Source organism: Pyxicephalus adspersus, chromosome Z, assembly GCF_032062135.1.
Source record: "Pyxicephalus adspersus chromosome Z, UCB_Pads_2.0, whole genome shotgun sequence".
Lineage (NCBI taxonomy): Eukaryota > Metazoa > Chordata > Amphibia > Anura > Pyxicephalidae > Pyxicephalus > Pyxicephalus adspersus.
Genome location: NC_092871.1, coordinates 39,865,635 through 39,880,322, shown reverse-complemented (window position 1 = coordinate 39,880,322; position 14,688 = coordinate 39,865,635). Strand labels below are relative to the sequence as shown.

The 14,688-nt window shown below is 39.9% G+C and overlaps 1 protein-coding gene across 5 annotated transcripts in view; it reads left to right on the top strand.

Moving 5' to 3' along the window:
• Window positions 1-14,688, top strand: part of XIAP (X-linked inhibitor of apoptosis) — a 46,662-nt gene that overhangs the window by 9,442 nt on the left and 22,532 nt on the right. Inside the window, exons 1-4 of one of the 5 annotated variants that reach the window (XM_072431295.1) lie at window positions 311-382; window positions 6,072-6,959; window positions 12,008-12,107; window positions 14,511-14,589. In XM_072431295.1, coding sequence (XP_072287396.1) covers window positions 6,095-6,959; window positions 12,008-12,107; window positions 14,511-14,589 — 1,044 coding nt within the window. In that variant the 5' untranslated portion in view covers window positions 311-382; window positions 6,072-6,094. Of the gene's footprint in view, window positions 1-310; window positions 383-2,811; window positions 3,675-3,737; window positions 3,915-6,071; window positions 6,960-12,007; window positions 12,108-14,510; window positions 14,590-14,688 lie in introns of those variants that run through there. The other 4 variants (XM_072431298.1, XM_072431293.1, XM_072431297.1 and 1 more) reach the window with 4 other exon arrangements.

The following is a 14,688-nucleotide window of genomic DNA, read 5'->3' as shown; positions in this document are numbered from 1 at the left end:
GCACTATATAGATACTGTTTATTATTTTACTAAATACTTTTTATTAATATTATTATCATTAATAATAATAATAAAAAATATAATATTAATAATTAAAAAATATGCTACAATAAATTACTAATAGCTTGCATCAAACCTCAATAATGTTATACGGTAGTAATAAAGATAATACATTTTTATTATTATTGATAATATAAAGTATGGTGAGGATGAAGAATGCATTGGGTGTGTTCTTGTTCTTGGCCAGTAGGTGTCATTATATCACCTGCAGTCTATGATCGGACCGGCCGCCCCGGCTCTCGTTGTACATCCGGGTGAGTGGTGCTGTCTTCCTGTGTGTGATTAGGAGGAAGTTGGTGTAACCTCTGCGGGATTGCTGAATGTGAGTTGTGTTGTCACTGTGCTCGTTGTTTCCTGATCACTCGCGGTGAATTTGATGTGGGTCGGGCTGTACACGTTTCATATCACGATGTAGTTGTGTAGTGCCTTGTTGTTATTATTATTATTATGATGATGATGATTGCACTGTGTATGGGGAATCTGCTGACACTGAGCGCCCTGCACGTGTTGTTTTATGTAAAGTACTGTAATAATATTCTGATGTGTGTGTTGTCACCCTACACACCGTACACCTGTTTTGTGTGATCAGACATGGTGATCATGTCACCAGCTGTGTTGTGTGATCATGAGCTCTCACATCCTCATCCTGCTCATCCACTTCTGTGTTTGAAATCCCCGCACTGCCGGAGCTGTCAACTACCCCCCCCCACCTCCCACAATGTAAGCCCCCCAAAAAAAGTCAGGTACCCCCCACCTCCACAATGTGGGCACTCATCATTACATAACATAAGCAGAACATACAGCACACAGATCCAGTGTGACAGCATTGGACAGGCGCTTCATTTATATCAATGTATCCTGGTAGGTTTTTATTGCCGGATTCACCATCTCTATGTCCTGGTGATTACTGTCATTGAGAATAAAGATGAGAGAAAATCCAAAGTCAAAAACTTTTTATTGGTGAAAAAAATTACATTAATATTACCAGACCCTAAATATTTTCTAACTAGTGAAAATGAAAAAAAAGTGTGTTTAGGTTTTTTTTTATATTAGTAAATAAAATGCTGATCTCCCCATCACTGTGCATGGGTAGAAAGAGGCAAAGTTTCCCCAGCCCCTTTTTACCAGGCAGCACTTTTCATTAAACCCCTCCCACTCTTGCTGTTTTTTGGTTGTTACTGGAGAGCTGGGTGACAATACAGGGGCATCAGACAGTTGGGGCATAATACAAAGCCAAAGGAAAAATGGAACATACTAGGGCAGGGGTCAGCAACCTTTACTATCAAAAGAGCCATTTTGCCTCCTCTTCCACTAAAGAAAAATAGTCTGGAGCCGCAAAACATAGTACACACCCATTTGTACACGCCCCATGGTAGATTTATTTCACTGGTAGATTTTTTTCATTAGAACACCGGATAGGGAATCCCCCTCCTCCGCAGTGTCTTGGGAAGAAGGGGATCCCCCATCAGAGATCTCCCCGCGGCAGCTGAAGGGAGCCACAACAAGGAGGCTGAAGAGCTGCAGGTTGCAGACCCCTGTACTAGGGGTATCCGATAGGCAAAAGAAGGTTGGAGCAAAGTATAGGGGGCAGTAGAGAGCTGACAGAATTATAGAAGTCACTGGATACTGAAACACTCAACGTGCCACACCCACTTTTTGGCCTCCCGCCTACAGCTCCCTTTCCCCACCCCAACCAGGCTTACACTGTAGTTTAGTCCCAGCAAGCTCTGTGATTGTGAGAGCAGGGGCTCTTGTTCAGAGATATATAATTAAAAGAAACATTCTTGTTAAATGTTTTATTTAAAAAAAAAATCTGGGTAATTAGACCTCATAAATATCTGCCATCCTTAATGCCCGTGGCTACAATCCATGCTCTATTCAGCATGGCTTCCTTTGTAGCCACCCCATTGTGCTGTATAGAGAGAGCCTAACACTCACCTTCATGACATACAATGCAAGGAATCATGAGAAATGGACAGAAGGATGACATTGAAGACACTCTACTGCCCTCTAGTGTTCAGCAAGAAGTAGAACCACCAGTAGCCTCTATACTGCATGAACACTTTTTTAAAGTTAGAAGAAACTGATATCTTTTAATTCTTTAATTTACCCAGCATAATAAATAAAAGAGCATAAATTGTAATCTCCATATTTTTCCTATGACAAATGGCTCGCCAAGTACAAGAGTGCTGTGCTCCCCCCAAACAAGATGACTTGTCCATATGTCACAAACTCCAAATGCTTTGTTCCTCTTTCTGTATACAACAGGGATCAGTAGGTCCCCAGCTACACACTAATTATCAAGAATGTGTCTGTGTGTAGTACTTATCATCACACCTTTGTTCCAGCACACGTGTTTCCTGTGTGGGTATCTGCCAGTTCTGTCACTTTCTTCTATTAGCAGTACTCCTTGGTGTTTTATAGTTTCTAGTAACTAGAAGCATATGACTTTATTTTAAAGCTGTTGTGTTTATCTACATATCATTGAACTGATTCACCAAAAGAATTTGCATGAATATTTATGTCATTGTGTGAAGTTTTTTCAACTCTTTTAGTGACTCAAACCTTTAAACCACTTGTCTCTCAGCATACAAAGCAGGGATGCTGTGTCCGATGCCCCGAGGATTTTATTGTGTAATCTTTTTTTGTTTAAAGCAGAACTCAACCTGTGTTTCTCACCTGTCCCTGTACCCTTCAAGGGCCATCTTCTTCCCCTTTTATTTCCTCCAGTCTTCAGCCACGGGCCGGGCTGGGATGACGTAACTCCCGCTCAGGCAACTATAGAGAAAGCCGAGAATGATGGCTATCATCTCTTGTCTGGACTACTGTAACCTCCTCCTCTCTGGTATTCCACTAACCCAACTCTCTCCTCTACAATATATTATGAATGCTGCAGCCAGACTCATCCATCCTTCCCTCCGCTCCTCTTCTCCTGCCTCTCTTTGTAGTTCTCTTCATTGGCTTCCATTTCACCTTAAAATCAAATTCAAGCTCCTGTGCTTTGGCTTTAAATCCCTACACAGTTACTGTCCCACTTACATTTCTGCCCTGGTAAAAAAAAACTCCCCCAGCCGCTCTCTTCACTCCTCCAATGAACTACTTCCTCACTCATAACCTCATCACATGCATGGCACCCAAGACTTTTATAGAGCTGTCCCAACTCTCTGGAATGGTCTTTCTTGTCCTATTCAGCATACTCCTACTTTCTGCTCATTTAAAAGACTCAAAATCCATCTTTTCACACTTACCTACCCATCTTCTGCTTCATTGCTCTCTAAACAGTGCAATGTACAACATTATTATTATTAATATCATCATGTTTAATAAACACTATAATATACCACCAACATATTGCGTAGCATTGTACACAACATACCACAACGTATTATGCGTTCATTCCTGTGGGTGTGAACCCAGCCTAAGAAATGTATAAATTTGAGACTTTGCTCACTCTCATGACCTTCAACCACTCCTTTCTGAACTCCATAATCTTACAACCATTTCCATGACAATTCTGTTAATGACTGGCGTGGGTTTGGGCGGTGTTCCAAGTTTGTTATTTCTTAACAGTGTCACAAGTCCTGCTGATCTGCATTTTAAGAATGCTGTTCAAGGTGAGCAGGTTGGCTGCTTGGGTGAAATATGTTTTTAAGCTTGGTGGAGTTTCACCAATATACAGGCTGGGGCAGCATCTTTGCAGTTCTCCTATTTTTCAGTATGCACATTGTGCAAGATTCTACTGAAGAGCCCTGTGATTTTTACTGCTGTTAGATTGGTGTCTTGCAGTACAAAGCAGAGTGATGTCTTCCTCTAACTTCCTGTGACTACCAGTAGACCTGTCACTGGGATCTCATGTGAGTGTGACCAGATCACTGCTTTGGAGCATTTAACCCCCATTTAATAACCAAGACCATAATCATGAAAAAATATTTAAAGCATACAACCTGCAGAATTTAAAGTTCATGCTATTCATTTTGTATGTCCCATGATAGTTGTGCACATCTTGATCACAGCTTTATTTTCAATAAAGATACACTGTAATCATTAAAGTTGCACTTATTGTATGAGATAGGAATTTGCATCTGCAATCTTTTTTTTTTATTTTACAGGTTTTCTGTTTCAGAACATATAAAACATTAGGTACAGGTTGACATTCAAAAATCCAGCCTTCAATAAATCGGATCCTTCAGTTTTCCGGCATGGATTTCAGAGCGCATTTTCAAATTTAGACTATTTTCTGGAGCCACTGTTTATGTTTTGATGGTGCTGTACTCCAGAATCAGCTTTTAGGTCTTGCTTTTCCTTCATAAAATGAAGCTGTTCATGCTGCTGAGGATGTTGTTACTGTCGGTCAGTAAGATGATCATCCTGACAGCCAATCTGCTATTTAGCTTCTTTTTGAGGGTACAGTAATAATTAAAATTCTGAGGCACTGTTTTGTTTAGTTGAAATAAAATTCTGTAAAACTGTTTTATTTAGTTGGTAAGCATGAAAATGTATTAGCTTTTCCTTTAGTGTCATTTCTTTTTAATATATACAACATCTATAACCTTCAAAAATCCAGAATTTTTAGAAATCCGGCACACCTCAGGTCCCGAGGTTGCCGGATTTTTGAATGTCAACCTGTACAAATAAAATGTTTTAAGTTATTTTAAAGCCTAAAATGTGTATTTTAACACCTGTGCACCTTTTACTAATTTTTTGTAAGTGTAGAACATTTTTTTTTGCACAATAAAAGCAAAAATAAACATTGCAATTTTATATTGCCAGAGGTTTACTGGTTTATTGGTGTAAAAGGATAGTGTTATATCTGTCTGATGCAAAAAAACGTAACTATTGATTTTTTCCAGAGTTGTCTTGTCTCCTCTCATACCCCTCCTAGCTCTAAATTTGGGTTACAGAATGGTTGGGGTTTATGTCAGAAAGAGGCAGTTGGGAGTAGTTTAGCAAAATAGCAATGGGTCTGAATTAATAAAGTTTTCCTAGGCTGGGGAGCATACACTTTCATCAGTGAAGCTGGGTGATCCAGCAAACCTGGAATGGATTTTTTTAAAGTATTTTGCTATTTGTTAGCAAATGTTTTTAAACCTGGACCAACCAGATCCATTCCAGGTTGAAGTGTGTATGGTCTGCTGCCTAGGATAGCTTTATTAAATGGGGCCCACTGAGTAGGGCTGATAGCTTTCAGTCTATACAAAAATGCTGTGTGTTGTCAGCTGACCGCATTATTTAAATAGGGACTGTTAAAATTACAGAGAAATACTGCATGTTTTTTTTCTTTATTCTGATTTGTCTTCACAAAGAATTGTTTATGTTGTGATCAGAACAGAGGTGCCTGTAATGTGGCTGTGCATAGTGTATCTAGGTATGGAGTCAGGGGTGGAGCAAACATTTGCAAAGACATTTGCAGCACATGGGAAGACTTAGGAAGCATTTAAATTACAAAAGGATCATGCTAGGACCTCCCCCACCCTTTCTTTTTCACATGCAATGAGTACCATTATCAAGGTGGTGTAAAGGCTAATTTAAATTTCCTTTGTAACTGTGTACCATTTGTTTATTTGTAAACATTGTAATCCCAGAGCACAATTTTAGATTCAAAATGCATAGTAATTGTCCTTGATCTCATTTCTGAATGATGTTTGAAGCATTCTAAATCACAATGGCTGTGGTTTTTTAGTCCAAACTTTTACCAGATGAGGGGAACAAGATTTGCTACTTAGATGCCAGGTCAGAAATGGAGTCACCCCTTAGCTTTTTGGCCAGATATCTGCAGTGTACTGCGGCAGAAGTTACTAAACTCCCAAATGAATGCAGCTCTGTAGTCCTTAAATTAAATCATTAAATGTATTTTTGAATACAAGCAGTGTAGGCACCCAAACTGGGCAATATATGTCTATAGGGCAAGGTGCCAAAGACACAAATTACATTTTGTAAAGATGTATAATGATGATGGAATTAGGTCTGCAAACTGGATTTTCTGAAAGTATATCAAAGCTTTCTCTCTTTAGGTATACTTTTCCCTGCAGTGGAAATGACATGTAACTGTCCTAAAACTTCAGATGCTGCTTGCAACATGGAAATGGACATGGACTATTCCAAGGAGGCGATTCGAATGGAATCTTATTTCCAGTTTCCCAGCAGCTGTCCAATCTCTGCACCAACACTTGCACGAGCTGGCTTCTTTTACACTGGAATCGAAGACAGAGTAGAGTGCTTCAGTTGTAAAGCAGTAGCAGAAGGCTGGCAGCATGGAGACACGGCCATTGGCAAACATCGGAAAATCTCCCCAAATTGCAAATTCATTAATGCGTATAACACAAGAAGCGAGTTCATTCAAACGCAAGAACCCACAACTCATAATTTAAATCCTCACTTAGACATGTACTGTGCATCCAACGATATTAACCACAAATTAGAATCAGAGACGCAAGCTGATTTTTTATTAAGAACAGGAAGAGTTGTTGATGAGTCTGAACCAAAATACCCCAAATATTTAAATATGTGTAGTGAAGAAGAAAGGCTGAAAACATTTACAAACTGGCCAAGTTATGTTCCTGTTACACCTAAGGACTTGGCAAATGCAGGACTTTTTTACACTGGTACTAATGATCTAGTCAAGTGTTTTTGTTGTGGTGGAAAGTTGATGAACTGGGAACCTGGGGATATAGCATGGAATGAACACCGTAGGCATTTTCCTGATTGCTTCTTTGTTTTGGGGAGGGATGTTGGGAATATAGCTTTTGAATCCAGTAGTATTCCTTCCAGTATTCGAAGAGGTTCTGAGGTCCCTGAATCTCCAGTAATGAGTCAGTACAAAACTCGACTTGACAGCTTTGCCAAATGGATTTATCCCATCAACAAGGAAATGCTTGCAAAAGCTGGATTTTATAGCACAGGTAAGAAAATTGTATTACTGATGATCATCATTATACAAATATAATATACAAAGCCCAAAGCATAGATGGATGTTATAGAACAGTGGTGCCCAACCTTTCTTCATCCTGGGGCCCATATTGACTTTGGCATAAAACTTGCCGGCCGCAAAGCAAATAAACATTACAGATGTATGTTTAAACTGGAAAAGTTTTAATTTAAAATGTAACCGTAACATACATGCACCAAAAAAATGAAATGACAAATCATGAATCTCTGCAACGGATACTTCTTGTCATCTTCAGGGCCCTACATCTCCCCATTCCTGAAAAATTAAGGAATTACAGAAGGTATGTAGCCAGCTATGTGTGACAGGGTAGTATGGTATGATAGGTAAAGTTTTTCTGTGTGATGTAATGGCGCTGCAGCAAAAAAATTTTAGGGGGAGTTAGCCACTTATCATACATTTCCCTTCCTCTACTGTTAAAGAGAAATTGGGGTTCACAGAAGGTAAGTGGCCAGCTATGTGTGACAGGGTAGCACCTATGGCCTTTGGTGCGGTAGCAGGGAGTATTTAGAGTCAGATATCCTAGTTTTGCTCCAAGTGCAACCAGGTGCATTAGTAGCCCTCATGTGGTTAGAAAGGCAACTAGGTGCTTTAGCAGGCATGGGGTTGGTGAATGGGTGGTCTGGGGATGGGGGCTTATTTGATATCTGGAATCCCCCTTTAATAAGTGGATTACCAGATATCTCCCCACCAACATCATGCGAATAAGTACAGGAAGTAAAAAGCAGTAATGTCATTCCCTTTCCTGTCACTAGTTTAACCTGTTTGGATAAAGCTTAAAAAACAGAGCCTTTAAAAAGACCTAAAATGTCCATGTAAGCCTATATAGGTGTTTGCAAAAGCTAGTGGTTTAGCATGAAATAGTTCCTGGACGCCTGGCTCTGCAGAGTAGAAAGCAGGAAGCAGTAAACGCTGCATTGTTTAACCTCCCTGGTGGTATTCCTGAGTGTGGCTCGGAGTGGATTTTCCATACCAAAGGCAGTAACCCCGAGCCACACTCGGGGTGGAATTGCCAGGGAGTTTAAAACTCCTACCTGGTTCCCATGTTCCAGCAGCGTCCTCCAGCGATGTCCGCGGCGTCCTACTGCGATGCCCGGCATCATCTTCCCCTGGCAATGCCAAACAGTCATCTGCGTAACCTGGTGATGCCCGGCTGGCATCTGCGTCCCTGGCGTGTGAACGTTGGGGACTCGAGGCCATGGATAGCAGATGCCGGCAGGGAGGGTGGGATCCTTAGGCAGGTTGGCTGGACCGGGCAGGCAATTTAAAATAATGAGGATTATGTACCGCTTTTACATTTAAAAATCCTCATTATTAATACTGCCATGGAGGTTAATTCAGGTTTGAACAAATCGAAAAACATGGAGAGAAGAAAAGCAGTTTTTTGCACAAAGAAAAATTGTATTGAATATACAGTTGAACATACAAAAAATAATAAATATCTTACATAGACAAATTAGGGAAGCATTTGCCATAGACCACAATATTTTTTTTTTTTGTGGTTAAAAATGTTCAAGATGCATTGCACAGAGACATAAAATACAATTTGTTAACAAGTGTATTTAACAATGTTGAGGTTGGACCACAATATGAACTTGGGGTGCGCCAACTGTTAAATTGGCCTTAGGAGGCACTAGACATAATTCATCTCAACACAGTATATACATTACTGCCACATATTTATAGTGATGGAATCATGTTGATAACTGTACTTGACGCATTTGGCCTTGTTAGGCTTCCTCAGGGGTAGTAGTTTGGCAACATGTGTTTGGCACTTGTAATATTTGTATCTAAATCAATAAAGATCTGGTTATTAATCAATTATGCTATTAATGTATGTCCTAATATCAACTGTTTGCTGAAACATATGGTATCTATCTAAATATGAATAAGTGGTATCTGCCAATTAAGGCGATTAGATTTCAGCTGCGCGATTAAGGAGGATCTGTTAAGCTCAATGGTGAGATCATAGCAATTAACACTTGCGCAGTCTGTCAAAATTGGCTGTTTGTTTTTTTTTTGCACTTGGACATGTCATTATCATTGATCAATATGATCATTTAGATAGGTATACCAGTAAACAGATCTTTTAATAGTTAAAAAAATAAAGTTGAGTTGGGATTTAATGTTAAAAGTATTTTCTATATAGTTATTTGTGTATATTGCTATATATATATATATACATAGTTCTCCCCAGAGGTTTTTAGCCGGTTGCTCCGCCTGGCTAATTTGAATACCCCGCCCAGCTCTCGGCAGCTCTCATCCTCGGATGCACGGATCTCAGTGAGTCTGCTCTCTGCTCTGAGCCATCCGTTCAGAGGATTGCTGCCGATGAGCACACAGTTCAGCCTTCATGTGAAGGAGACACAGGCAGCCCCACCCCCATCTCATAGCACAAGCTCTGTCTGTGAAATGTATCCAGTGTGTATAAAGTATCCATGTCATTCTGCAGGAAGATTCTGCATCCTCACAGCTCTGTGCACAATCCTCCATATCTCCTAAACTCTATTTCAGCCCCCCGGGTTCAGAATTTCAAGATATGGGGGTCACAAATATAAAAAGTTTGGGGTTGCTGTTTCAGAGGAAAGTGCAACTAGGAGTCCTAAATTGAAAGTGCAAATTGGGGACCCCGGAGCCACTAACATAGCAAGGAGCATTGGGGTGGGGCCCCTAAATATATACCTACCTGTCACAAATCTATACCTGTCAAACTACTGTCTGCTTCTCTTTTTTTGTACACCAATTCAGCTGAGGGTGGGGGTACAAAACTGAAAATATAGGTGCAAGTGTCGGGCACATTCTCCCCTTACAATCTCATGACTAGAGCATCATTAGAACATAAAACACTCTGCCCATTAAAATGGGCCTCCCTGCCCTGTTACACATTCCTGTCCACTTATCTAACATTCTGAACTTCAATTGGAGAATAGGGAGATGTAAGAAACCAAAAATAAAGGTACAAGTGGGGAACATCTGTGACTAACATCCCCTAAAACTTCATCACTATAGTATCATTAGAAAATGAACTCTGCCCACTAAATTTTATTGAGGTTGAGGTACAGGAAGGTTACAGTCATGTGTAACAAGGAAGTGCATTTTGATGAACAGTTTTTTTTTAATGTTGTAAAGATGCCATGGTGATGAAAGGTGATAGCCACACGTGTCCCCCACTTCCACCTATATTTCTGTTTCCCTGCACCTCTTAATTCTGGAGAAATTGGGGTTTGAGGTAAGATGCAGACAGATATGTGTAACAGAGCAGGCAGCACATTTTGCTAGGTAGAGATTTATGTTCTCATAACTAAGGGTAATATGTGTGCCATTAGAATGATTTTTTAGGGGAACAGTGACTTTTAATGCAAGCTCGCCAATGTAAAGCTGCCGGAGATGCGCGGCTCCGGCCGCGAGCTCATTCAGTTGCTGAATTGCGCGACGGCTTACGATTTCAGATCGGGAATACGAATGCGCGAGCGAGCGTCCGATTTTGCTTGATGAATTAGGGCCATAGACTTTTTGTAAATCCACAAGCTTTCTAGGAAAAATCTTCTATAGTATTAAGGTGTTGAGCATTACCTTGGTCTAGAGAGACCAAGAGCCTTCAAGTATGCAGGGTATTGATAGTAAAATGGGAATAATCGCAGATGTCAGGTATACACAGTCTCAGTGATATCTGATATTAAGCGTGCAGAGGAGCAGGGAGATCAAGAGAACGCCACTACATTTAACGGACGGCACTCCCAGGACCTCCCCCACCGCACACGTGCACGCAGCCGGCGTCTGTGGAATCCCCAGATGCCGGCTGGATGATGTAGAGCCCAATGGCCGCCGCTACGCCCATGGCCCATGTCATTCGACAGGGAGGGGAGGAGGACAGACCCACGGTATGACCCGGCTCAGAGCTGTAGCCTGTCATATTGACAGGAACAGTGTAGCATCCCTGTCTAACAAGACTGGGATATGCGGGGAGGTAGAGCCCCACACTAAGATGCGTGTGGGGCAAAACTATGGGGCATCCACAAGATAGTGGGCATCCCCGCAAGTCGGGTGTTTTGCCCCACACCCAAACAGTTGATATTAGGACATACATTAATAGCATAATTGAATAATAACCATATCTTTATTGATCTAGATACAAATCTTACAAGTGCCAAACACATGTTGCCAAACTACTACCCCTGAGGAAGCCTAACAAGGCGAAACGCGTCAGGTACAATTATCAACATGATTCAATTACTATAAATATGTGGCAGTAATGTATATGCTGTGTTGAGTTGAATTATGTCTAGTGCCTCCTAAGGCCAATTTAACAGTTGGCGGACCCCAAGTTCATATTGTGGTCCAACCTCAAAATTTGGTAAATACACTTGTTGACATACTGTATTTTATGTCCCTGTGCAATGCATCTTGAACATTTTTAACCACAAAACCAAATATTGTGGTCTATGGCAAATGCTACCTAATTTGTCTATGTGAGATATTTATTATTTTTGTATGTTCAACTGTATATTCAATACAATTTTTCTTTGTGCAAAAAAACCCTGCTTTTCTTCTCTCCATGTTTTTCGATATGCTGTATCTAGGGTTAGCACATAGTTCTTTGAAGAACTTTCTTTATTAATTTAGATTTCCACCATTACCTACAACTTCAGTTTTGAACAAAGCCTTAATAGCAGGGTGAGCTTTAGGGGCCTTTTTTAGACACTTTGACCCAACAACCATTTTAGGAATGGTGATCTTTCATTCCTACATTGTAAATTTTGCCAGTGAGTTTCCTTAATATAATGATGGGCCAGTGCGAATATCTAAGTGTGTGTCTGAGCACCTAGAAATGTCGGAGCAAGTTTTAGGAATTTACATGAGAGATATGTGCAACATATTTACTTCATTTGGTTGCTGTTTGTCCCCCTTCCCCAGTGACAGTCTCTTTAATTGGATGATATTTTGGGTTTATTTTTCATTTCCCAAAGTGTTAAAGTGTAACTTAGTTTTGTTACTCTATGATAGGTGAGCAAGATGCAACAAAATGTTTTTATTGTGGAGGGGAGTTCAAAGACTGGCACCCAAGAGATGATCCATGGGAATTACATGCAAGATGGTACCCAGGGTAAGTCATGGCTCAGATATATTTGTTTGCTAATGTAGGCTATTGTGATTTTTTTTTTTTATGTTACATATTGGAAGGGCTTATATATATATATGGTGTGCCTGGCTGAAAGGGGCTGCGGAAAACACTGTCTGTATATTTGTATGTGTGTGTGTGTGTGTATATATATATATATATATCAGTGTTCTCCCCAGAAATTTTTTTCAGCCGAGTGGTAGGAAGCTGTAGCCGGGTGGTAAAAAAGGGGGTGTGGCAAAACACGGCAAATTTAGTGCCAATGACATTATGAATCATAATGTCATTGTGGGATTCCTGGACCGTGGGAACTGTGCGGTCACAGTTAATTGAAAGCAGGTGCCTTCAATTAGCTGTAACCGCAGGCAATAGGAGGGCAATGAATGGAGATACTATGTCCATTCATACCTCTACTGCTCTGTGTGTCGTGTGTGTGTGTGTGTGTGTGTGTGTGTGTGTGTGTGTGTGTGTGTGTGTGTGTGCTGGCTAAAACGGGCTAGGAAGAACACAGCAGCTCAGTATCTAAATAGTTAGCACTTTTCCATTGCTTTTCTGTGTTTTAGGTTTACCTGCATATTGAGTTGTTTCTTTTTCTTCCTGTGCGCTGTGGCTTTCTCCCTGTAAAAAACAAACTGGGAGGTTAATTGTCTTCAAACACTGTCCGTAATTTGAATGTTTTAAAATTGATAGTGACATTAGATTGTTAGCTCCTCTGAAGCAAATGTTTCTATGTACTGTGCAGGCTCTATGTCATTACTATTTATAATAAAAGATTAAGGCAATCCAAACAATTTCTATGAAATAGTAGACTTGGTTACATCTAAAATTCTGAGGATGGGTATTTCATAGAAATGTAGTACCTGTTCCTATGGTAAGTAGGGATTCCTAAAATTTAAGGTAATGGAGGTTGGGGGTGAAGGTATAATCCAATTAGGTTTTATTAATTTTGTTACCCCCTTAATGTATGCTTTATGTGAAAGTTAAGGGGGCAAATAAATATGCTTAAGTTTTGATCATTGTATTCCTATGAGTGGGTGCCTTCATCCTGTGGCATTTTGCAAATGATCGCTCTCAGATGGGTAGGGAGAAAGACAGGACAAACCAATCTATAACCAATATTGACTTAATAATTTTTTTTTTACTCGGTGCCCAGTAGGCAAAGAATCATTTTACATAAGAAATAATATTTTTCCCTGGCTTGAAAAAAGTGAACAGAGGTAGAGGTAAGATTTCCCAGCGTACAGTTCAGGCAAAATACATTTTAATAAAGATTCCTACAATATTGGCCAAAAGTCAGACTTGGTATATGTATATACTAGCATTTTCCACAATAAAAAAGACACGTTTGACATTGGCAACATTCCTGTGAAACCAGCTAAGTAAGGTTGGTTGGTTTTTGTTAGAAGTTCTGCCTGCTCTAAACCAACCAGTCTAACCTACCATGACCAAATTCAGGTAAAAGCTGAAACTCCACAATCACTTCTTATTCTGCTTTTGTGAGTATAGGCAGTGTAGCTCAAATGTTTGGTTACTTTTGCAGTTTGTGTTTGGGAGATGGTACTGGCATATAAGAATTATGACATTATTTTATATATTATGAAAGCCTTTCTGTGTGCAAATAATACCCTGCTGCAGATGTGCATCTGATGTGTCCCAAAGATGGAACCAAGAAACAAGACCCAGCACAGAACTGTTCAGTGACTTTGGTATTAGATGAATACAAAGGCCATTTGGATTTAGATAGTATATTTTTTATTGCAAACCATCATATGGTAGGGGTGGATGGGGGATTAGCTGCTTCTGCAGATCAAATTCAAATGGATTGTTTTTAAAGCAAGCAGTGTAAGTTCCTGCGTAACAAGGTAGTCAGTTGTGCTGCAGTGCAAAGAACATGCTTATAGGAGACAACACAGGGTGGGAGAAATATCAGGACTGTTCCCCTGCCGAACAGGGTCTTGCTATATAGCAAAGCTGTGTAAACCTCAGGATTGACTGGAGAGAAATACAAATCCTTTAGCAAGTAAAATAGCCTTTTGAATATATTTTGTCTATGTTAGCCTATGTTAAGAGTAATTTTATAAAACATGGAACCGCCCATCACTCCTGAAATAGCTCTGTGCACCAACACAACATCAGATTATTTAAAAACATCCATTCCTAATGTCTGCTATAAGACATTACATGCCCAATATTATTGGACAATCATGAATGCTCATTAAAGATGAAAATTGTTGCCTTACTGCTGGATTTCAACAGAAACAACTTGACCTTCAAGACAAGATATTACCTGAACATTTTAGTTACATCCAGTCTGTATGTTACATCTGCTATAACACAGTTGTATGACTTTATTTTATTTTTTATTATGATTGACTTTTCTTTTTACAGATGCAAGTTTCTGATTGATGAAAAGGGGCAGCACTTTATTAATACTGTACAGCTGACCAGGCCTCTGCCTTCTAGGCTGGTAGGTTTATCTGCTTGAAAATGGTTTCAGTTTCAACCAAACAACTAGGTTTAATTGCATCTAAAACATGACTTTGTGGTAAATCATATTCCATGTCCA